Raw genomic sequence first — 25633 nt, forward strand, 5'->3', positions numbered from 1 at the left:
TGCCTCTGCATAACGTGCAAAGCAGCAAGCTGAAAGTCCCAGGTTCGAAATGGTACATAATGAGCTAAAGAAAATGTTTAAAAATACTTTTGTTAAAAAACCAGAAGCCTTTTTACTGGGTATAGTGAATGAAGAGATACCAAGGGAAGATAAAAGACTGTTTATGTATGCAACAACTGCGGCAAGAATTCTTTTAGCCCAAAAATGGAAACAAGAAGTACCAACGAAAGAAGAGTGGCAGATGAAGATGATGGACTTTGCAGAACTGGCGAAGCTGACAGGAAAAATCCAAAACCAGCATGATCAAGTATTCCAAAAGGACTGGAGTAAATTTATACGATATCTGAAAGATTATTGTAAGCAATTAACATCGCTAGCAGGATTGTCTGAAGACCTGTAACAAGAAATTTTCTGTCTTTCTATATTTATTTAAATGTTGAGCCATTTTGTAATGAGTGTAATTAGAATTGGAAAATGTACAAAATGCAATGGATTATAAAGGTTAATTTTGAAAGCCATGAGCCAGGAGGGAAGGAAGTTGATAGGCTCTAAAGTGCCAAAGCAGTAAAGTGGATAATGATGATGTGAATGTATAATATTAAATGGAACACACACACACACACACACACACACACACACACACACACACACAGAGCATCTTCAGGCTTGAGGGCATAGGAACTAACTCCTAGGGGCTGTAGGGGCTTTGGCCCCCACAATAAAATATTTGCAGGGGCTGGCCCCCCACAAAGTTGATGGACGTTTCCATTCCCATTGTGTGTGTGTGCACTGCGTCATGCGATCAGTTATGCACAGATGTTACTGGTCCAGAGATGGAAAGCAGATAAAGTCCCTATCAGAGAAGAATGGCAGATCAAGTAGATGGATTCTGCCAAAATGGCTAAAATGACTCATAGAATCAGAAATCAGGAAGACCAAAAGTTTAATAATGAATGGGGAAAATTTATAACTTATCTTAAAGACCATTGTAAACAGTTAAAATCGTTAGTAGGATTGGAATATCACCTGTAGTTTAAAGGTGAATTTTGGATACAATGGAGAGATAAAAGATCTGGATTGTTATAAAAGATGCAGGAGGAAATAAGTAACAGTAGGATCCACAAAGGGGAGGAGGGAAGTCCAAGAGATTGCTTGGAATCTAGTTTTTATGTTGTATATGTGACTGTAAAATTTCAATCTGAAAAACCAAATAAATAAATTTCTTTTTTTAAAAAAAAAAGATTATGCGGGGCATAATGATACATGCACAATATTTTTATTCAAGTTGGCACCCCTGTTTGGGAGAAGCCCCTGTCTGAAATCCTGGAGAGCCCTGTAGACAACAATGAGCTATGTGGACCAATATCCTGACTCGGAACAAGTGGGAGATGCTGTACTTATGTTTTCCATCTCTTCGTTACGGCTGCTTCTTTTCCTATAACTTTCTCCCCAAAGGAGACAAGTAGAACGCACGACTGCAATCTCCTCGGGGCCGAGACCCAACCTTTTGCTTCTTCTGTTCCCCTGCAAAGCGCTCGAGAACAGCAGCATCGCTCAGGTAGGAGGAAAACTCTCCGGGGACTCTTATCTTTCCGCTTAGAGAGCGCCAGTCCCCAATTAAGGGGAGGAGAGATCCTCTCCCCGCGAAACTCACTCGGTGCAAAACGACCTCTCCAACCCGCCCCTGGGGCTGTTGCCGGAGTGACCCGGGAGGGGGAGGAGGAGGAGGAGTGGGGTGGGGAGGAGTTAATAACTTTCAGTTTAGGGCATTATGGGAAAGCAGGGCGAGCGGCTGGGAGTTCACCTGTGCCTGCGGGGGGGGAGGGGGGAAGACCCGCACAGGGCACGGGGCTTGGAGCCACCCGGGGTGGGGAGCGGCTCTCTGGCAGCCATGGTGAGTACCCCCGAGGGGGAGCGCGGGGTTGGTTGGGCTGACACAGCTCCGGGGCTCCGGGGAGCCGGGAGGAGGAACTACCTGCTGGCGCCAGGTGAAGCAGCCTCCGCGCAGGAGAGAGGCAGGTCGGGCAAGGCTCGCCCTTGAAAAGCGCACAGAACATCTGCTGGGCTTTTCCTGTTCCTTTTTTTGCAAGGAAACGGCAACAGGACGCAAAGTTTGCAGGAGTTGATGGGTCGGGCGGTTGCCCAGGGGGCTTTTCTCTCTTTCTGGGCTTGAACCGGCTATTATAGAGTTAAGCGACCCCCCCCCCTTTCCGCGTTTTTTCCCTTGCGCGGGTATTGAACGCGCGCTCTCTCCCTTTCTGACATTGCAAGAGAGGAGAGGGCAGGAGTTGGCTGGCGCATATCTTCCTCCACCTGTTGCTGGTTCAGGGTCAAGGGGGCATGGAGATAAGAGCCAAGTGCTGCAGGAACCGGGACCACCGCACCCAGTTTCTGTGTTCAAGCCCAGCCCCCAACTTGTGCAAGGGGTATTTCAGTGGTACCTCGGGTTAAGAACTTAATTCGTTCCAGAGGTCCATTCTTAATCTGAAACTGTTCTTAACCTGAAGTACCACTTTAGCTAATGGGGTCTCCTGCTGCCGCTGCTCTGTTCTCATCCTGAAGCAAAGTTCTTAACCTGAGGTACTATTTCTGGGTTAGTGGAGTCTGTAACCTGAAGCATCTGTAACCTGAAGCGTATATAACCCAAGGTACCACTGTACAGGGATGGTGAAAGCTGTACCTGACAGGTTTCTGTCTATCATGCAGGTATGAAGAGTAGGGGAATGCCACACCTATGTTAGAAAAAAAGTTAGCAAAGGGTTTCTCCCCCTCTCCAGCTAAGGTTTGGGTGGGTTATTTTATTCTCTTTGTACTTTGGGACGCTAGAAACTGCTATATAAAGATACAGGAATTTATTGCAATAAAACTTCCCTGGTTGGGAGTGGGGTTAATTGGGAAGGTCTTATTTCACTATCTGGGTTTGGGAAATCATCACAGGTCAGAAAGGAACCTTCTTCTAGCTAGCAATGCCTCACAACCTCAAAGAGTTTTCTGACAGTGGTGCCGTGTGCCTTGTCTCACTGGCTCGAGACATCTACAGCTGTCTGATTTGCATGCACCTTAGTGTGGTGGCTCCTCATTCACTCTGAGCTTCTGCTTGTGTTATGCTGTGGCCTGCACTTAACCCGCAGAGGGGATCCTTCAAAGTTTGGACCTCTGTGGCGATCCTCTGATTCCAGATGCAACCCTAACTCCGCTTACCTGGGTCTGACTTCTGAGCAGATGTGGTTTAGTTATCCACTAAAACTAAAATCCATTTTGTCTGCGAAGGTTGGCGGGCAGAACTGGGCCAATGCATTAATACTGCTCAAGTAAAAGAGCAAGTAACAGAGCTAATCTGTTGAGCAACGAATGAGGTGGCCAAGAGTTTAGGGTGCCTGACGACATTCCTGAGCTGAAATCAGGTTCCTCCTGGTTCCATTCTTAATGGGTGACCCCTTGGCCTATCTACTTCACTGGTATGTGTAGTACATTTCCTTTGGAGGCTTATTGTCAGGTGGATTTTGACCCTCGATTTGCATGTGGTTTCACTTGCCTCTCTCCCTCTCCCTTTTCATATTGACTTTGCTTTGTGTAGTTCAAACAGGCCCTTCAATTAATGGTAATGTGAGTAGTTTTATCTAAAATACCAAATCAATGGGAGGCTGGGTGGAGCCAACTTATTTGCTTTTCTAAATCAGCAGCCTGGTGATGGCTTTCCAAGAGATTTAATCCATGCACTTCTCTTCAGTCGTAGAACACCTGCTGTGCGTATAGAAGGTCCCAGGTCCCATATCCTGGTCTGACTGGGAATGCCCCCAGTCTGAAATCATGGAATGCTAACAGCCAGCCAGAATACGGCAGCTTCCTACTTTTTCCTCTCTCACGGTTAGGGAGACAAGGCAATCACTTTCCTCTGGCTGCGAAGCTGCCTGATAGCAAGCCAGATCATTTGTTCATCTAGCTCAGTGCTTCTCAAACTTGTTGTTGAACTACAACTCCCATCATCCCTGACCACTGGTCCTGCCAGCTGGGGATGATGGGAGTTGTAGTCCAACAACAGCTGGGAATACTCTATACCAGGGCTAGGCAAACTCGACACTCCAGATGTTTTGGGACTACAATTCCCATCATCTTTGACCACTGGTCCTGCTAGCTAGGGATCATGGGAGTTGTAGTCCCAAAACATCTGAAGGGCCGAGTTTGCCTAGGCCTGCTCTATACATCTGGTCCTTCCAGATGTTGCTGGACTCCTTATCCCTGACCATCGACTCTGCTGTTGATGGGGCTGAGTGGAGAAGTAGTCCAACAAGTTCTTGAGGGCCACAGCTTCTCCATCCCTGGTGGGTACCGATTGGCAGCAGCTCTCCACGGCCTCAAGCAGCAGTTTCTCTCTACTTGGAGATGTCAGCGATTGAACTCAGGACCTTCTGTGTGTTTCACCACTGAACAATGGGCCCTCTCTGCTGTTACATGTAGGCCTGAAGTCCCAATGTGGTGTCTCTCCCAGTTTTTGGCTTTTGTGTGGTTTGGTTGGGGGGGGGACACTTGGCTGTTTGGTCCTTGTGGGGTTTTTGGGGGGGGCATGTATAGGTATGTTTCTTGTTGCTTTTTCAAGTGTGTGTGGGACGGTCTAAGCATCATCCATTTGTTCTTCTGTGAAATGGGTATTTTTCTGGTGTCCATGACAGTTTCTTAGGTTTCCAGCTGTGCCCCATGGCCCAAAACTCTGCAGACCTTGGATGTAAATCGGATAGCAGTGGTTGCTGATGCAATTTGTGTGGGGAGGAAGACACCATCCTGCCTCACTAAGCTGCTTCTACCTTTCCTACTGCAGGGAAACACCCAGGGATGTATTTAAACTCTTTGCCACTGGGTGTTCCAGAAGTCCAGTGTGACTCCAGAATCTGTGACAGGTTAGCTGAGGCTAGAGGGGAGGATTTACAAAGAACCATATATTTTTTTTTTCTGTATGCATCAACCCCGCGTCAACTCCTTATCCCATTAGTTGTGTTCTAAATGTTCCCTGTCCTTAAGCAGCTGCCAAAGATGTGGGGCAAAGCATTGTGTGATGAAATCGGGACATGGGCTACATTTTATGATGTGTTTTATGGTGTGGAGAGCTAGTGTAGCAGAGTGATTAGACTGCCAGACTAGGACCTGCGAGGTAAAGGGACCCCTGACCATTAGTTCCAGTCGTGACCGACTCTGGGGTTGCGGCGCTCATCACGTTTTATTGGCCGAGGGAGCCGGCGTACAGCTTCCGGGTCATGTGGCCAGCATGACTAAGCCGCTTCTGGCGAACCAGAGCAGCGCACGAAAACGCCGTTTACCTTCCCGCCGGAGCGGTACCTATTTATCTACTTGCACTTTGATGTGCTTTCAAACTGCTAGGTGGGCAGGAGCAGGGACCGAGCAACGGGAGCTCACCCCATCACGGGGCTTCGAATCGCCAACCTTCTGATCGGCAAGACCTAGACTCTGTGATTTAGCCCACAGCACCACCTGTGTCCCTAGGACCTGGGAGACCAGGGTTCAAGCTCCCACTTGATCATGAAGCTCACTGGGTGACCTTGGGCCGGTCACAGCCTCTCGGCCTTGCTTACCTCACAGGGTTGTTGTGGGAAATAACTGCAGAAGGGTGAGCCATGTGTGCCTCCTTGAGCTCATTAGGGGTGGGCCAAGGGGGTATAAATGCAGTGCAATCAATCAGTGTCATAGAGAGGGAGCATATGGCATGAGGCCAGTCCTTTTTTTTCCTGGGCTGACGCAGGGGGACACATACCCCTTAACATTTTGTGAATCTTTTGTACTTTTGCCTATTTACTGTCATTATTTTCCCCGATTTGAACTATAAAATGGTGGTTTTTCTTGAGTCGAAATGAGAGTACCCCTAAACACTTTTTAAAAGAAAAAAAGCACTGCATGGGGCTTTTGTCAAAAACAGCAGCCTTTGTGTTTTGCTGTTGTAAATGTGTACTCTCCTCCGAGAAGCACATACTTCTTGAGCGACTCCATACCTAGGCTAATATTTGAACCCAGGCCTTCCAGGTCCAGTTCAAACACATGGATTTCTCATTTCATCTGCTTATCTCTGGGCAACGTAGCACAATGCTTTCAGGAAAGTGAACTTGTAGGAAAGTTTCCTAAGACTTTGCTGATCACTGGTTGTTGCATAAAACATCAAACCAAAACATTTTCAAAAAACCCACCCACTTGAAACTATTGATAACTCAGACTGAAAGCTTCTGAACAACTGTGTGAAACTTTACAAACATATAGAAGAAGAAAAGTGCTCATGTTGGTCTGTAGGGAAGATTCACAAAGTCTGTATACCTTCAGTATACCTGAAGGAGCGTTTCCACCCCCATTGTTCAACCTCGACACTGAGATCCAGCGCCAAGGGCCTTCTGGCGCTTCCCTCACTGCGAGAAGTGAAGTTACAGGGAACCAGGGAGGGCCTTCTTGGTAGTGGCGCCTACCCTGTGGAACGCCCTCCCATCAGATGTCAAAGAAATAAACAACTATCTGACGTTTAGAAGACATCTGAAGGCAGCCCTGTTTAGGGAAGTTTTTAATGACTGATGTTTTAATGTATTTTTAATCTTTTGTTGGAAGCCGCCCAGAGTGTCTGGGGAAACCCAGCCAGATGAGTGGGGTGTAAATAGTAAATTATTATTAATATTACTATATTAGGGCAACCAAAATGTCACCAAAATAGTGTGAAAGCTTTCAAGTTTTGGGTTTTTTGAATAGAACTCTTGATCTGGCTAGATGTTGACAGAATGCAAAGGTTAGGAGTGAGAAAAAGGTGGTTGGTTTTAGTCAAGCTATCCGTGTCTGCATCTTGGGTAGGTTTTAAGAAGGAGTGACAAGATGGGAGTGACAGGGAGGGGAGAATGAAGCATTTTGCCAGCCCTATGCTCAGCACGTCCCAAAGTGCCAAGCATGGGGCCTCCTGCGCTGTGGTTCCCATGCGCCTGGCTGCCAGCTGGCTGCCAGATGCTTGGGAATCTCTCACAAGGGATTTTGACAGGTGGGTGGGGCAATCCCTCTCAGGTGACCTCATAACAATGCCAAGTGGTTGACAGGTGGGTTGTCCTGTCCTCCTGTCAAAGTTGGCATATGAGGTAGATCAAAGAAAAGTTCGCCACCCCTGATCTAGCCTGATGAAAAGTTCTGGCGAATCCCAAAGCTTGCTGGCTATTTTGTGACACTTAGCTCATCCTAATAAAGGTCTTGTTCTAATGTGGATGTTGAAATTTTACAGACACGTAAACTTTTATTAAAGTAAAATAAATCAAAATGTGCATGTTGCCTTATAGAGCATTGACTCTTTTTGGAAAGTCAAGCCTCAGGGGAGACTAAAGCAATACCAGACATTTTCTGGAGAGATGTAGCAAGAGATTTACAGCCAAACCAAACTTCGGGATGCACGCACGACAAACCCGGAAGTATTTTACCAGGTTTCGCCATGCGCACATGCGCAGAAGCGAGAGACCCTCAGGTTGCAGCAACCTTGGGATCTGACTGGACCTCCGTAATGGATCCCATCTGCAACCAGAGGTACCACTGTTTTTCCACTTGAGAGTGAGAACCATTGAACTTATTGGGAACTTGCTGCCAAGGTAACATGCATAGGATCAGGTTGTTGGTTAAGCAATGTTTATATCCTCACGGTTATAAGAACATCAGTAGAACCCTGCAGGATCAGACCAATGACCCATGTAGTCCAGCATCCTGTTCTCACAGTGGCTGACCTATGGGAAGCTCACAAGCACTCCCCCATTGTCCCATGACGAGAAATTCTGATATTCAGAGGCATGCTGCCTATGACAGTGGAAGCAGAACATAGTTATTGTGGGCACAGATAGCCACAGGTATCCTTATTCTTTGGTCTTTAGAGCCATCCCTGCATCATGTGGGAGCAGTCTATAGTTTAATTTTCTCCATACTGTTCATAATGTATACATGTCATTCATAGTTGCTCTTACTCTCATTTTCCCCACCCCTAAACTAATACTCCCCCCCCAAAAAAACCTCCAAACCTTTCCTCACAAGGAGTTCCAGCCTCACGGTCATTTTGGTTGCCCACCTCTGTTTTTCCAGTGTTTCCTCAAACTTGGATCCCCAGCTGTTGTTGGACTACAACTCCCATCATCCCTGACCACTGGTCTTGCCAGCTATGGATGATGGAAGTTGTAGTCCAACAACAGCTGGGGACCCAAGTTTGAGGAAACACTGTGTAGCACAAGTGTTGTGTCTTTTTGTGTCAGGCTCCATCCTCAGACCTTAGTCAGCCAAGGAGGGGAGAAAAATCAGGCCTCCTCTTCTTCCTGTTTGCTCACAGCACCAGGTAGTCAGTGGTACAGAATGTGGAGATTTGTCTTAATATAAATTTCATTTAGAGAAAGGCTGGAGAAAACCCTTCTGGTCTGCCTGCTTGATAATTCACAGCTTTATATTAGGTAGTTGTTTGCTCTTTTACATACCAGCTGCCTGCCCTTTGATTATTCAAATAAATTTAGATTGACAAAAAGACATGGCCCTTTAGCTCCAGGGTACATGCAATCTCTGCAGGAGAGATAACAGAACAGGAACATACCGTAATAGGGGGGAAAAGGTGTATGTGTGGCAGCGGGAGAGATGGAAGGACAGCTTAACCCTGTTGAATAAAACAGTTGCTGCTAGGTAGTGTGATATAGCAATGGCAGTCTGTATATAATGTAGTTGCAATGATCTGATCCTCTGTTATCAGGAACAATTTATTATCTGAATTTACTGTGTCTTTGGATCAATACGACTCTTTTATTTTAAAACCCCTCTAATATATCAAAGCATATGTTCATTTGCCTGTTGTTCTTGATTTTGCTTTGCTAACTTCTGTCTTCCTGTCGCTGCAGACGACATACAGTCCCCCCTTGTCCCTGGGCCCAGTGTGAGGTTTTGCTGCCAGCCAAATGGCTTCTTTGCTTTTCTCAAGGGTTTTGCAGCATTTAGTATGACCTTCCCTGGAAGCAAGCCACATGCCTTGCTATATCCCAGCTGTTGATTCCCCTTGTGTGTACCCAGTTTCCACGGGAATGTTGTGCTCTTCTCCATTGCTTGTCCTTCACTCTGTCACGGAAACATTATCTAATAAAAAAATTATTCCGTTACTGAGCCTGGCCCTTTTTGAGGAGGCCCGAGTTATGCACCAGATCAGCCAGTGAAGGTGGGTTGGGTAGGAGAGGAAGGTCAGACTCCGCAGGTAGACAAGAGCTTTTTAAAAAAGCAAATGTGATAAATGTGAAGCGGTAGCAGGAATCCAGAGGGTTCCAGGTGCTCACCCAAGGTTGTGTCTCTGTTGGGAAATGGAGGCACAGTGGAGGCCTTTAAGAAATATGGCTTATTTTACATACATTTACACCTAGAACCTTTCATGGAGGGGGTGCAGAAGATTACGCCCCAAGCAGCGATCAAAATTTGCCAGGCGCCAGGAGCATTTTGCACCTGGCTATTGGCCACTTGTTAACAAGTGAAGATACCCAGGAGCTAAAATGGTGCCTGATGCCTCTACCATCTGGAAGTGCATGGCTGGGGATCCTTGGATCTTAACTGTTTCCACACACTAACAACACATCCTGTAGAACTCTATCTGTTATATTTTATCTGTGCAATCAGAATGAATTTCAGGAACTAGTTGTTTTGAGGGATTTATTTTGTACTCACTGTGTTTCTAGCGCTGGGTTTTAAATCCATGTTCACAATGCTGCATATGTATCTTGCACTTTCATATAGAAGACTATCTGATATGTTGCTTCTCAATCTGGCTTCATGCTGATTGGGGTCCTTATAAGCTGTTCCAAATGCATCTCTAGCTAAGATTGTGTGTAAGGTCCGACAATCCCCGCTGTCAACACTAACGAAAACTAATCCAACACTAGCGAAGTTGCACTGATTTGAGCAGCTGGGAAGGGGAAACTGTGAAACACACTAAAAACACACACATCTCCACTGTGCTCTAAGGCGCTGATGTGAGCACACTCCTGTAGATCAGAGTTCTTCAAAGCTGTGAGCCTAGCAAATCTATATCTCTCTGATATAGGTATGCCCGTTTCCTTTGCCTCTTCACTCCCTTCTTGCTATTTCCTTAAGCCCCTGCTTTGGTGTGTGTTGTCCTGATTTAAGCTTCATTCAGACATAAAGACCAACTCTGATGTTGTTGTTATAAGAACATGTTGTGGTGAGCTTCAGACTTTCCTGCTCCCCCCTTTTTTTTACATACAAGGGGGAGAAGAGCTGAGACTTCCACTTGCAGTTTGGACAAAAGCACAAAAACTACAAAGAAATGCAGGAAACCGTGGTTTGCGCAAACTATGGACTCGGCTAGATTGGTAAAGAAAAGGCTTTTTATATGTGTTGTGTATACATTATAACACTGTGACACCAGATGGCGCAGTGGAGTTCTGTTTTGGCCAACACAAGTTCTCATACAAAGTTTAAAATGTGTTTAACTGAAATGCTTCTTTGCTGTGTCTAAGTAGGAAAGCCTGTGTTTAAGCAGGAAACCAGGAAACCACAGTTTGCTCCTGGGGTGATATCCTGGCTTGTTAACAACTGTTGCCTGTGAAAATCGAAGTTTCCTTTGTTTGGACATAATGGAAAACTGATGCTTGTTACAAATCCCAGAAGGAAGCTTTCGTTCTCTTCCCCTCCCAGGAGAGGCTCACTGTAGGGCATTCTCATTACAACACATGGTTTCCTAGCCTTCTTCAGGCACTAATACAGTTTCTTAAATTAATATGCAAGGGGGATTTTGAGGATAAGTGCACTGGTTCTTGCTGCCCTTGCCGCTGTTCCACTGACCTATTCAGGCCTCCTTCTCCTTCTCTTGCCATGACAGCTGATCTTGACCCTATGCTCTAGGAGGGTTTCCATAGCTATTGACTCTTTCACTTCAATGTACAAAGTCAGAATGTTGGCGATCATTCTAAGGCTGGCCACTTCCCCCAGCAGATGGAATGCTTATGAAAATCTTACGCTGCTGAATGTGGGGCTGGAAAAATATAAAAATAACTTGTCGCTTAGCAGGGATAACGAAATTCTAGTCCTGCCTTTAGAGCTTGCTGATGTGCTGCTTGTACTAATAATGTGAAATGATCTGGAGAAAAAAATAGTGTTAACAGCAACAACAAAAACCTTGAATTTTTTGCTGCCCTGGTGGCTTTACTATAAGTAGCTGCTGTGTGTCTCCCATGGCAACAAGTGTCTCTTATGCTCTCTTTCTCCTCTCACCACCCACCTTCCATATACACAGCATATTGCAAGCAGATAGTGTTACTTCTGTTTCAGAGACGCAAGGTGAAGTATCCCGTGTAGATGGATGAGCAATCTGACTGAGAGCCAGGAGCCCAAATTAATTTTGACGACTGTTACTTAATTAAACCACTTGTATCTCCCTTTTAATTATGTCACTGTGATGCACGCTAGGAGAGGGAACAGGAAAGCACACTGTGTTCTCTTGTTCGCTGCTTTGAACCTTTCCTCTTGGACCATGCATTGATCGCCTCAGGCTGAGAAATATTGTCAAATGGATGAGATGTCACTGAACCCAAAGTGACTCAGTTCTTTAAATCAACAGAAACTTTTGCTTGGCGGCCCAGGAAGACTGTGGCCTAGAGCACAATACAAGCTGAAGACTGCCAAGAACTCTTGAGGCCTACACTAGGGGGCGCATCGGAAGATGGCTGACAATAACATCTCTCCGACCCACACGAGGTAATTTGGAGGCTATGATGGGGGTAATTAGCCTCCTTACCCCCCCCCAGGATGGTGGGGGGGACTGCCCTTGCCTGCTGTGCCCTATACCACCCCCGAATTTGTGGGGATGGGGGCACTAGGCACAAAGCCCTCCTGTGGGATTCCGGCACTCCTGGACGCCGTCCCTGATCCGCGCCACTAGCTGCAAGAACTTCAAAAGAAACAATTTGGATGAAGGAATGCACATATTTCAAGGAAGGAGGGGGAGTAAAGACTGCTAACAGAAGAGATCTCTGATAAAACAAGACAAGAATAAATCATGAGAAGATACGCCAAGATACGGTATGGCAAATGACTGATGGGGGAGGGGAAAAAAACTTTCCTTTCTTTTCTTATGTGATTAAACAATAATCCCCTCCCCTCACGAGTCAGAAATGTCGTTTTAAGGACTTAAGCTGTGGATTTAAGGCTGTGTGGAGATAAACTTTCGAACCAAAGCATGTTTTAAGAAGAGCGTGGAATGTATAAGAGCTTTGGAATGACGCAGTTAAAAATGCCGTCGCCATTTTGGGAAGTTCTGTCGGAGGTTTTGAGTCTGGGAGGAGAAAGAGAAATAGAGCTGTTTTTATATGGTGGGTGAAACTCCTCAGAGGGACTTAAGAGCGACAGTTTTGCGAGATAAATGATGGAAAGAGCGATGTTATCTATGAAGGCGATGATATATGGAAACCATCTCGATTTGAGGATTGGAAGAACGGAAAAATTCACACAGGATTAATATTGGTGTTTATCGGCTTAAGGAGACTATCAGAAGAGATCATAAAGAAAAAAGGGAAAATATATGAACAAGATGTGATGTGGAAACAGCAAGATAAGACTGGATAGAATTATGAACTCTGTTTGGACTGTTTTGGTCTGATTTGGACATTAATGCAGTAGCAAGAAGATGATCAGAATCCCCCTTCGGATCTTGAAATATGGGTCCCCCCAACAAAATTTAAAATTCGGCTTTGTAATTCGGAATTTATGTGATGTGATTTAATTTGATTTGATTGGCCGGTTAATAATTTTTATTTTTTTTAAAAAAAGAACTCTTGAGGCCTATGCTACTGGTGTCTTTGAACTCAGGACTGAGCGGAAGATAGACAGGGATTTATGGGTATCTGCAGTAGATCAGGAAGCAGGAAGTGGGTGCACCCTCTTCAGATGGACTTCCTGTTATATGTAAATACAGTAATTCTGTCTACCTGAAAAGCTGAGACAATTTCAAGTCATGTGCTTTGTTCATCTTGGAGCAGATTGTGACCTTTGTCATCATTAAACTAGAGCAGCAGTCCCCAGCCTCTGGCCCGTGGCAGGGGTTCAAATTTGGCCCACCTGGGTTATTTCCATAAACCACACCTATTTGTCTTGTCCCTGGTGTTGTATGTGATACAGAGTGAGAGATAGGTAAAGTTACAGCCTTCACTTCCATATAAACTGCATGGAAACACATTTCAAAAGGTTTGTTGTCACCTGCCATCATAAGGACATTTTGTGATTGATAGGTGGCCCACGGAGCTTGTGGAGATAAGGATCCAGCCTGCCAGGTTGGAAAAGTTTCCCATCTTTGGAATAAAATCTACATTAGGGATGGGGAACCTATGATCCTCCAGTTGTTGTTGTTGTTGGACAACAACTCCCATCGTTGCCATTGACCGTGTTGGTGAGGGCAAATGGAAGTTGCAGTCTGACTGAGGGCCGCAGGTTCCCATTCCTGGTTTATGTCATTTAACAGCCAGTGTCTCCGCTTAGCCATGAAACCTATTGCATGACCTTGAGCCAGTCACAATCAACTTAACTCCAAAGTGTTTTGGTAAGTGGACAATCCCAATGTATAACACACAGACCTTTTTGTAAGCAGAAAAGTGATTAACAGATATAAAATATTTGCTATTTTTTGTGCATAATTATGATGGGTCATGACTTGGATATCTCATATCATGCAAGATATGTTGCTCTTGGAGAAAAAAGTGGCATCCTCCATAGTGCTAAATGTATATTAAATAAAATGCATTCAATGAAATCTCAAATCCTGCCACTTTAGGTGGCCCACCCCACTCTGACTGAGGTGTGTTCTGAACAATCCTGTCAAAAATCTGACGTCATCTTTTGATAATTGCAGTGTTTGCATTGGGGGTATTTGGGTTTAGTCAGATAGGTGTGTTCAGCAGTCACAGGTATGCACTGTTTTTCTGTTCTTTTATAGTGGTGTTTGGTTACTGCAGGCATGAACCTGATAAATAAGGCCATTGCAGGATCTTCACCTACAGCCTGTGTAAAAAAACAGCACAGTTGGTTACATGGGAAAACGACAAGCTGAAGATCTTTTGAAGGACTACTGACATGGCCCTGACTGGAAGCAACCAAATGTAGCTGAACTTGCACAACACATGACAATTGCTTGTTTAAAAGTTCAGGAAGACAGCTAGTTGCGTTTGGTTAAAGTACACAATCTCTGCTATGATTTAATATTACACCTGAACCAGCCCAGGGCAACCCTAGGTTCTCTTGAAACCATTATTATTCATCATTTCCTGAACTTTAAGTGTTTTCCTTGATAACAGGGCAGATATTTTCACTCAAATGCAGTTTCGTTAATGCAAGTTGTGTTGGTCTTTGTCTCAATATTACCCCAAATGGTTTTGTTTACTCTAGATGCAGTTTATACTGCTCTTCAGCCGGCAAGGGAAATTAAGACTCCAGAAATGGTTTATTACACTGCCTGAAAAAGAGAAGAAAAAGATCACCCGAGAAATTGTGCAGATTATTTTGTCTCGCAACCAGAAAATGAGCAGTTTTGTTGACTGGAAAGACCTCAAGCTTGTTTACAAAAGGTGTGAGTAGTTTTACAAGTCGGCTTTTTACACAAAGCATGTTGCTTCACATAGAAGCAGCACAAAGTAACAACAAAACAAGATCAATCTAGTTTGCGTTGGTGGAGTGAACTGACAAACAAGAGGAACATCATTCAAAATGTCTGTAGTACTTACCACTAGTAGGAAAGAAAAAGAAAAAAGGCAGCAGGCATGATCTCTTGAAGGAAGCCTGTGCCCAGTGAATTCTACTAATTCCTGTCACAAGATACATGACATGCTTGTTTATATCAAAGGATTAAGGTTTTACACTGGGGTGGGGATATTTTTCAGCCCAGAAGCCACTGTCCATTCTGGGCAACCTTCTGGGGGCTGCATGCCAATGGATGGGACCAGAGGCAGAAGTTGATAGTGGAGCAATAAATGTAAATATGTTAGGCTAGTTTCTATGCAAACTCTCACACACCTCTGTCCTGCACCCAGGCAAGCAAAAGGCACAATCGGGATTTCAAGGACACATTCCAGCCATGCAGAAACACTTGAGGGTGCAAAGTAGGGCTGGCAAGGTGTGTGGTTTGGGAGAGAAGAGTCCCAAGGGCCAGAGAAAGAGGTCTGGAGGGCTGCATCCCTGCTATAGTTCTAATTTTAAGGAGCATTATTCAAGATGTGAATACTCCTGCTTTACATCACTTAATTGGAGCCAGCATTTGAGATGAGGAATGAACATGGAGAGCACCTCCCTGAGATAATAAAATCTACTGAAGTGCCTTTTAAATGAATGGGCATCAAGAGTTGCCATTAAGTGCTGGACTCGCAATGATTTTCATGGGATGCCAGTGCATTGATCTTCCTCTGTATTGTTCCACTGGGTATTTCTGAATGCTGCAGGCTGTCCCAGTTTTAAAGGAAAGTACAGAAATGTTCAAACTTTCTGAAGCTGCCTTTCTGAAAATTGTATGTGAAAGAACGTTTGGAAGATCATAGCTTGGCGAAACCTTGAAGGCGATATGATAAGGCCATTGTTGCTTGTGGCTATAAAACAGATCAATCCCCTTCATATGTTAAGGCCAAATTAACAGATTTTTGGTAAACACAGTTTTTGCCCTGTGTTGTTTGTGTTTTCCTTTCTAATTCGGGGGTTGGGGGTGGGATGAAACTGCTGTTTATTCTCTGGTGTTTATTCTCCAGCAGTCTGATGGCCGTGGTGGAATTTGTCAGGGTGGTTGTGCAGAAAAAGACAAGTTAAACGCACTTGATCCATGAACACCCCTCATCTATATGCTATTTTGAAAGGGAAAGCCAGACCCACAAGGAAAAAGACATATTTAATATAATTTGGAGTTTGGTCCTCAGTATGAAGCACTACAAAAACGTATACAAGTTTTGTGTCCGTATTGTGTAATGTAGCAGGGTGGGCAACACACCCCTGGGCCAAATCAGCCCTCTAGCCTCTCTGCCCTACCGCCAGGACTTGGCCCAGGCTGCATCCCTCACTGACCCTGCTGGGCACCTTCCTCTAGCTATTCTGCCTGGCTGGAATGTGTCCTTGAACTGTGATCACTCTTGCTTGCAGAATGGAAAATAAGAGAGTGGTGTTGTCCGGCCTTTCCTACTTTTGCCACACCCACCACTGGCATGTGGCCCTCAGAAGGCCCACCCCCATGAGGCAATGTGGCCCTTGGATTGAAAAATGTTCCCCTTCCCTCCTGTAACAGGATAGAAAATATATACGTCAGTGCTTTTAAAAAGGGGAAAATGTTTTCCTGTGACACAGCCTTCAGTTCTTTCAACTGCTGTTGTCTGTATCCAAGCTTAAGGTCACAGAAAAGATGTGTGAGGATCAGAGCTCCCCCCCCCAAAAGAAATGTTTAGGGGTACTCTCATTTCCCTACTCATATTGAAATACTGCCCCTCAATGAGGCCAAACTTTGATTCACAAAATGTTTAGGGGTTTGCAGACCCCTGCATCCTCCCCCCCCCCAGGAAAAGAAAGCACTGGTGAGAACAGTCATGAGGCTGTGTGGGCAAGTTGCACCCCAGCATCTTTATGCACAGTGACCATTACTCCCTTCCAGGAGTAGAATCATAGAATCATAGAAGCATAGAGTTGGAAGAGACCACAAGGGCCATCGAGTCCAACCCCCTGCCAATGGAGAAGGTATAATACCTGGCCTGTATGAAAGCATAACGAAAAGGAACACAATTATAATACAATTACACAATTACAATTATAATAGCATCGGATGCAGAGCTGTGAGAGATTTATGTGATAAAAAGCAAGCTTTTATTTCCGATTCCATTATCATTACTTCTGATTATTGCACCAAAAACTGCCCACGTTTGCATATCTGAAATGATGTTCATCCTGTCATTTTCATTAGTGCTGGCAAGGAAGTCAGATGGATTTATATGAAAGGCCTAATTAATTAAGGGCTATTCTCCTTGCTTTTGAGATAAATTGACTCATTATGTGAAAAAGCAACCGGGGGAAAAAATATTTCAGGGTAACTGACCGTGTAAAGAGCGTGAATATTAATGCTGATAGGTCTCAATATATTTTCATATTTTTAAATTTCAGGTACGCTAGTTTATATTTCTGCTGTGCAGTTGAAGAGCAGGATAACGAACTCTTGACCCTAGAAGTTGTCCATCGTTATGTAGAGCTATTGGACAGATATTTTGGCAATGTAAGTTTACTAGGTTTCCCCCAGAAACACCTGCCTCCGCTTGTTTTCCTTGTCAGATATCTGTCGAATGTTTGTTGTTTCTTCTGTCCACAGAGCTGACTTGAGATTCCCTGCAAGGGTTTGTTTATGTTTTGTTTTTAGGATAACAGGTTTGGGCCATTTTCTGTAAAGATATTCTGTTTCAACTGAAAAGAGTTATTTGGGGGGAAAACTTTGCTTTTAAAAAAACCACCACAACCTCTGGAGGGCCACAGGTCCTCTTTGCCTTCTCTAAAAGATCACGTTTGAAGCATAGGAAGCCCAGTGAGTCTCAACCTGCTGTTTTTCTTGGACAGAGACAACCTGGCCATAGTTATCTGTGCTCTGGTAATCTCTAGAGCATTGACTACTGCAGGGCTTTTAATGTAGGGCTGCCTTGTAGCTTTCACAGAGTTCTATAATTCCATTGTGCCTTTATATTAGAACTCACTTTTTCGTTTCATTGAGAAAGGTGGAAGAGAAGTCCACACAATAATTTAATGCATAAATAGTGAGAGGCTCCTGTTAATTAGGAAGGTCTTTCATTCCACAGACCGCTTCTTTTGCAGCAATAAAATCCACCAACAGTTGAGAAACATCCCACTCCAGCTTTCTGGTACTGCAAAGCCACCTCCAGGGCTGTCCCCCCCCCCCATTGCCTGTCTGTAGGCTGATTATTTTCCTCTCTGGTCCTCCACATACAAATAAGGCTAAGCCTTTATAAAAGTCAGAGCAGGAGAAGAGAGCAAAAACAGCGGGGAGCATAAATGGAGATACGTCAGTGCTTTTAAAAAGGGAGGACCCAAGTTTGGGAAACCCTGATTTAACCCTATACCTATAGGACAAAACTGATTGAAGTAAAATGCAAGCCCTGAGTGAAAGGTCAGAGGTAACTTGGTGCACGTGTGTGCAACTGAAAAGATAACTTGGTGGTTAAGGAAGTAAAATGATCATGGCATGCTTCCTCACCTTTGAAATATTATCATGTTGAAACCTCCTTAATGCTTTCAGTCCTGTGTTTCCATTGTTCTCTGCCTGCCACCAGGGTGCACACACACACAACAGGTTTTTGATGAGGCTGTGCATATAACCACACTCAATGCCATAATAAATGTGCCTGAATATTTCTCTCTGTAATCCTTACCAGGTGTGTGAACTGGATATTATTTTCAATTTTGAAAAGGCGTACTTTATTCTTGATGAGTTTCTGATGGGAGGGGAAATTCAAGAGACTTCCAAAAAATCTGCAGTGAAAGCTATAGAAGATGCTGATATGTTACAAGAGGTAAGAAGAGGTAAGAGAGGTATGAGAGAAGCTAAATCCAGGTCTCTCTACTCTCTTGTCATTTTATTTTTACTCTTGATGCCTAGTTTGGCTCAAGTTTTATTGCTTGGGCTGTAGGTCACAACCAAATGAAGTCTACAAATGCCAGGTGAATGGAATAAGGCAGACCACAAAATGTACAAAGATACAAACAAAAAAAACCCCCATTAAAATAAAATATCCTTAAAGCAGCCTTTCCTAACCTGGTTCCTCCAGATGTTGTTGGACTCCCCCACTCCCATCTGTCCCAGCCAGTGTGACCAATGGTTAAGGATGATGCACAATGTAGTCTAACACCTGGAAGAAACTAGGTTGGTGAAAACCGATTTAAACAATCTTCACTGTAAATATTAATTCATACAGTGTAAACTTGACACACACACCCCGGTGCAGGTACAAATGACGCAAATCTTCCAATAATGTGCTTGACTTTATTTATTTGCTAATAAATGTTCTGCTGTCTAAGTCAAAAGTCAAAGAGCATTAGGAGGTGCGTGCTTTACAGCCTATTTTATCCATGTTCACTGAGAAATCTCATGGAGTTCAGTGGACTTATTCCTAAATAAATGACCTTTGGTTTTCTGGTGTAAGTAGCAGCTTAACTCTTGCAAATTATAAATAGCAGACTGGTGGGCAAATAGATGACTGTTGCTGTGTGATTTCCCACCCGCATTTGGCATTCTATAAACCCTGGCTCGAACTATTCAGAAGCTCTTTGTGTTGGTTGTTTTTCTTATAGAAAAAGTGACCATCAGTTACCCACACCGTTTGCTGAATCCTTGATGGAATGTTCATTTCAGCCCTTTTAGTGTCTAAAAAGTGCTTGGCTATTTTTATTGATTTATTTTGCGCAGCAAAGCGGAAGCATAAATGGTCTGCCTGCTAGCTTCAAAACCAGCAGAGCTGGCTGCGGCAACCCCAGTTTTGGGCCAAAAACAGACCTTGCGGTAAATCCCCCTTTGAAATAGAATAGGGGAGGCATAGGCAAACTCGGCCCTCCAGATGTTTTGGGACTGCAATTCCCACCATCCCTGACCACTGGTCCTGTTAGCTAGGGATGATGGGAGTTGTAGTCCCAAAACATCTGGAGGGCCAGGTTTGCCTATGCCTGGAGTAGGGCCTGTTATTCAAAAGCCTTGTGGGAATGTTGCTCCCTCTTTAAACAGTCAGATATGGCGGACATGAACTGAAAGTGCCATGAATAAATAAATGCTAAGGGAGATGTTTTTGGCACCTTTGCTCAAGCTGGTTATGGACAATAAGCCAGCAGTATTCAATGCTTCACTTACGTGCCCTAGAGTGAATATCACTGGAATAAGCTAGCTGTGGTAATTGCAACTGCTGGCTGTGCAAACAGAGAGAGCACAATCCAAAACATATTACAAATTCCTAAGGACCTGTTCATACACTAAAGTTCCTGCGCATCAGAGTGGCTAGCCTTCCCAGGCAATGCATTTTGTGTGGATGGAAGTAAAAGGGGATCTAAATGTGTGATCCTGGGACATAAAAACGTAAGAACCACCTGAGGGATCAGGCCAGTGGGCCATCTAGTCCAGTATCCTGTTCGCACAGTGGCCTACCAGATGCCTGTGTAAGGCCTGCCAGCGAAACCTGAGTGCCACAACACTCACCCCTTCTGTGGTTTTCAGTAACTGGTACTCAGAAGCATACTTCCTCTGGCAGCAGTAGAGCATATCCAGCTACCTTTGTAGCCACTGATAGCCCTTATCCACCATGAGTTTGTCTAATCCTTCTAAAAAAAGCCATCCAAGTTGGTGGTCATCACTTCCTCTAAAGGTCATCATCCTCCTGACCATTGGGTCCAGTCGTGACCGACTCTGGGTTGTGGCGCTCATCTCGCTTTATTGGCTGAGGGAGCCAGCGTACAGCTTCCGGGTCATGTGGCCAGCATGACTAAGCCACTTCTGGCGAACCAGAGCAGCGCATGGAAACGCCGTTTACCTTCCGGAGTGGTACCTATTTATCTACTTGCATAGATAAATAGTATCTACTGCATCTACTTGATGTGCTTTCAAACTGCTAGGTTGGCAGTAGCAGGGACCGAGCAACGGGAGCTCACCCCGTGGCAGGGATTTGAACGCCAACCTTCTGATCGGCAAGTCCTAGGCTCTGTGCTTTAACCCACAGCGACACCCATGTCCCTCATCACTTCTTCTAGTTGGGAGCAAATTCCGTAGCATAGGTATGATCTGGCTGAAGAAGTACAGTCAAACCTCGGTTCCTGAAGGCCTCTGTTACCATACGTTTCAGCTCCTGAACGCCGAAAACCCAGAAATAACTGTTCCGGTTTTCGAATGATTTTTGGAAGCTGAATGGCTTCCGGGGAGTTTTTTTTCTTTTTTCTCTATTGACTTTGCTGACTGCCCTTTGATCCTCGGTTGTCAAATGTTTCGGAAGTTTCGGAAGTTTCAGGAATGGATTACGTTCGACAACCAAGGTTTGACTGTACTTTCTGCCGGCTGTCATATTCATTGGACCTCCATGAGTTCTGGTGTTATGAGACAGGGAGGGAAAAAACAATGGATACTTTTATACAAAAGTCCCAAATTGTGTAAGCTTTCCTTAGGCTGGTTGCTGCATCTGTTTGATCATTTTGGCTGGGCAAAATGCCCGTCTCTTGGACTGGGATATCTTTGAACCCTCAGCCAACATGATACCAGGAGCTGGTGGGAACCGTATGTATGACTCTGTGAATAGTGTGTCACATTTATCCCTGAGGGCATGTATCCAAAGAAAGTCAGGATGCCTCATGGGGGAAATGTCTTCTGTGCGATTCAGCCCTCTGTGGTGGGAATCAATGTAAATGTAGCACATAAGACAGTAAAATGGGTCTCAGACACACTTTAGGGCAGGGGTCAGCAAACTTACTGCACCTTGGGCTGGTGTCTCCAGTGCCGATCGGGCGGGGGAGTGCATGCCCATACCCGTGCACACATGCCATTTCCGGCACACTTCCGGGTCAGAGAAGACCGGAAATAGCTTGTGCACACGGGCCTCCTCTGACCCAGATGTGCACTGGAAATAATGCTTGCGCATGCACAAATAACGCTTGTGCATGCGCACAAGCTATTTCCAGTGCTCCTCTGACCTGGAAGTGGGAAGCCGCGTAGCACCGCGCCACTAAGAGCGGGCGTCGGCAGCAGGCAGCGTGGGTCACTGCGGGCCGGATAAATGGGTCCCTCGGACCTTATCCGGCCTGTGGGCCTTAGTTTGGGGACCCCTGCTTTAGGGTTTTAGCATTTATTTATATATATCTCCTCCCATATAGATAGATAGATATCTCACACATGCATGGAGTTTTGGATGTTTTTTATTATATAGGAAAAAATGACTTAGGAATTTAGTACAAGCAGCTGGGAAAAAATGGAACTATGTTAGACTATTGTAAACGGAGCGAGCAACACTTAACTGGGCCAAATATACCTCCCTGTGATTTTTGAACCCTTGGCTTGATGGACAGCCCACCTGGCTAGGAAACTAAGCTGGAGAGGGGAATTAGTCTACTTATGCAAGTATTCATACAAATTCTGTTAATGATCTCCAATTAGCTTCGCAAATTAGCTGCAGTGCTCTAGATGTTCATCATTTACAAAGCACCTCTTGGTACTGAACCAATTTCCTTGCTGTCACATTATCGTCTATGCGTAATTTTAATAACTGAGTTAATAGCTTAATTGTTCTTTGTTGCAGACAATGGAAGAATATATGAGCAAGCCTGCCTTCTAACTAGAACCTACATAAACAGAAAACAAGGCTCCATACCAATGGTATATGCAAAAATCTGCCTGATCCTGGATTTTATTTAACAATGAACCCCTCCCACCTCAAACCCTCCTGAAGGGGGCTGTCTATGCAATAGTCAAGATGAAGGTCAGCCATAATAGCGCAAACATGTATTCTATTTTATATGAGCATGATAGTAAACTTTCTTGGCTGTCCTGATTGAATGTTTGTTTTTACGGCAATTTTTAGCTACCTGCCTTTCACTTCCAAGGAACGGATACTAGAACACTTGAAGGATATATTTATATGACTTTGGGTCAGTTTTTGACCAATTCAGTGTAATTTTGTAAAATAATAATAATAACGAACCAACCAAAAACATTTATTTCGAATGTGGTCATTTTTCTTGGATTAATAACAACCATTTTGCAAAAATGTTGAAGTGTTGATGGATTCTCATTTTCGGATTGCTCTGAAAGCAGGCTTCAGTGCCGTATTTACGTATAAGCTAAACAAGGTATAGCTTAAGGCCCCACTCTCTTGGGAGCCCGCCATTTTACTATTAATATACTTCTTTTTAATTGTATTTCAGTTCAACAATTACTTTGATAAAATACATATCTTGTTATGTGCAAATGGCATTAGATACCTATTAGGTCCATAAATTACCATATATTCAACACAAAAAACAGTGACAATTTGTTGTTGACAAAGGACAGCTGGACATATAAAGGGCCCCATTACATTCAGTAGCTTAGGGCCTCATCAAACCTAAATCCGGCCCTGGCAGGCTTAATTGATTTGTCAGTGTGGTGAGTTATAATGAGAACGTTAATACGACACATCCTCCTCCCCCCCCGCCCCCCGCTACAAAAAATACATTTTTCACAGCTAAGATAGAACTAACGTGGGACTATATAATGGGTTGTATCCCAAAAAGTCATGCTGCCATCATGAGGCCTTGCACTTGAATAATGGAACTTTTCCTTTCCCCTGCCCCTCACCCCCAATCTCTGGAAGCAGAGAGGAAGGAAAGGTTGTAGAATAGTAATTGTCAGAGCCCTCTGTGGAATAATGATCAATTAATTGCCTGGAACAGAGGCGGAAAAATATTCTCAGTGAGGCCCCTTCTCTTAGTTCACCCACCTCTTCCTCACTGCTGTTGCCATTACCCATTTGCTTTTCTCTCCCTCTTGGTCCAGTCCACAGAACTTTTTACAACCTGGTGGGGATGGGGGCGGGGAAGCAAAATTGATTTGAAAGCTGGCATGTTCCAGTCCAAAGAGTGTTGGATGTAAATCATGGAATGCAAAGTTCAAGTCTCTCTGCTCAGTTATTATTTCAATTGATGCCTTGGGCAAATCATTTCAGTCTTGTGTTCGTAACTGTGAAAAAGAGGAATAATTATGATCTCATTCCTAGAGAAGCAGGGTGGGTAGTGGCTCGTGGATCAGGGAGATCTGGGTCCAAATCCGCTTTCAATATGAAGCTTGTGGAGTAACTTTGATCCAGTCACCATTTCTCTGCTTAACCAGTCTCTGTGGGTTTGCTGTGAGAGGGAAAATGGGCCAACCCCTTAATGGGTCACCTTGAGCTCCTCGGAGGAAGCATGGAATGCAAATGTTAATAATGATGGGCCCTGCTTGTAGCTTCCAGAAGCATCATATAACTTCATGCATCACTTCTGTTCTTGCCGCTATTATCTAAATTCTCGGGAGAGCCTGTTCTGCAGTTTTAGCATAATGCTGCCCTTGGAAAAAAAACAAACCCCAAAACTCTTCCATCTGTTTCTTCCATATTATGTCAAAGGAAAGCTTCCAACTTCTTGTGCTGTTTTTTTTTTAAAGGGCTGTGCATAGTTCCCTATAAATAACTACAGATTAACATTTGGTGTGTTAAAATGTGCAGATGCTTATTCATGACTTGGAAACAAAGTCCATGTGTTTAAAGTAAAAATTGATGATGGAAGCCTGAACTCGCTGACAGCAGAGGAATGATTAAGCAAAAGTAGGACTGCAGCAGATATTTTTAGTGGAACTATGTCAATGCGCCTTTTTAGCTTTTCCTCTTTTGCAGAAGTGTAAAACTGTGGGCTGGAACACCCTTGTTTTGTGGGTTGTTGGGAGCAGAAGTCCTGAATCTGTCATCCTGATATTCTGGGTGCATTTCCCAAAGACGTCTGCAGTTGCCCCTATCATAGCTTCAAAAGTGACAGCATTGTACGTTCTTAACTATGTTAGTTAGATAAGCACCATAAGCATAACTTACCCTTTGGGCGAATTTTACAGGTGCACATTTCCCCTGACTTCATATGAGAATGTAAAACCACAGGCTTAAGATATGAGATCACAGGTCTGCCATCATTTGACTTATCATGCCAAAAGAAAGGAGTTTAGGGCTTCCTAGACTTCTCACTGGTTTGTGTTTTTGCATCCTTCAACTGCCCAAATCTCAAATAGCTATGAAAACTAGCCAGAAATCTAGGAAGTCCCCAACATCTCCCTTTGGCATGGTGGTATGCTTTTGCCAGTCTCTTGTTCAAAATATAACAAATTGAAAAGGATCCATCAAAGTAAGAGTGAGATTGCAGTTCCTTGGACAAGAAAATTGCATATTCTAGAAAGAGAAGAAAAAACAAAAACATAAAATTGCCTATGCCAGTTCTGGGAGTCAGGGGAGGGGAAAAAAAGAGAAATTTAACACACACAAACCCCCATTTTCAATTTGTTTCGTGTTAATTTCAAAGTATGAGTCTGAATCTAAAATGTTGTTCTTATGATAGAATGCATGGCCAAGTCTTTGGGGTGGGAGAAGGAAGGTGTAATGGGCACATCACAGAGTTCTTTATTTCCTTATCACCTGATTCAGACATCACATTAAGCCACAATTAAAGTAAATTGGCTTAATGTGAGCAAGCAGTGGGTACACACTGCTGAAACTGCAAGCACTTGACTTCTCCTCTACTGCTGCTGTGCTGCCATGGTTTAGCTTGTCATATTGTCCAAACCCAGGCATATGACCCATCTTCTCTCCAAAGAAGGTTTGTTCTTGGATTGGGGTTCACAGTTGGGGGTGGAGGGGAGAGGTCACAAGCCTGGGTTCAGTCAACATGACCAGCCGGATTATGTCTAGTTTTCCAGCAGCAGTGCAAGAGAAGGAACAAAGCACCTGCAGTTTCTTCACATTAAACCATAGTTTAATAAACCATAGTTAAAATAATGTGGTGGGTGAACCAGGCCATCATGTGTATCTGCTAGCTACAGCAGCATTGGGGGGGGGGCTGT

At 44.3% G+C, this 25633-nt stretch overlaps 1 protein-coding gene across 1 annotated transcript; it reads left to right on the plus strand.

Annotated features, from left to right (window-relative positions):
- The first annotated feature begins 1779 nt into the window (after window positions 1-1779).
- Window positions 1780-22730, plus strand: AP1S3 (adaptor related protein complex 1 subunit sigma 3). Its single transcript, XM_081192787.1, has 5 exons — window positions 1780-1894; window positions 14419-14597; window positions 17155-17263; window positions 18429-18566; window positions 22317-22730. The coding sequence occupies exons 1-5, from the start codon at window positions 1892-1894 to the stop codon at window positions 22350-22352; spliced, it is 465 nt and encodes a 154-aa protein (XP_081048913.1). The 5' UTR covers window positions 1780-1891; the 3' UTR covers window positions 22353-22730.
- Window positions 22731-25633: the final 2903 nt, after the last annotated feature.

This window comes from Podarcis bocagei, assembly GCF_964188305.1.
Source record: "Podarcis bocagei genome assembly, chromosome: 4".
Classification (NCBI taxonomy): Eukaryota; Metazoa; Chordata; class Lepidosauria; order Squamata; family Lacertidae; genus Podarcis; species Podarcis bocagei.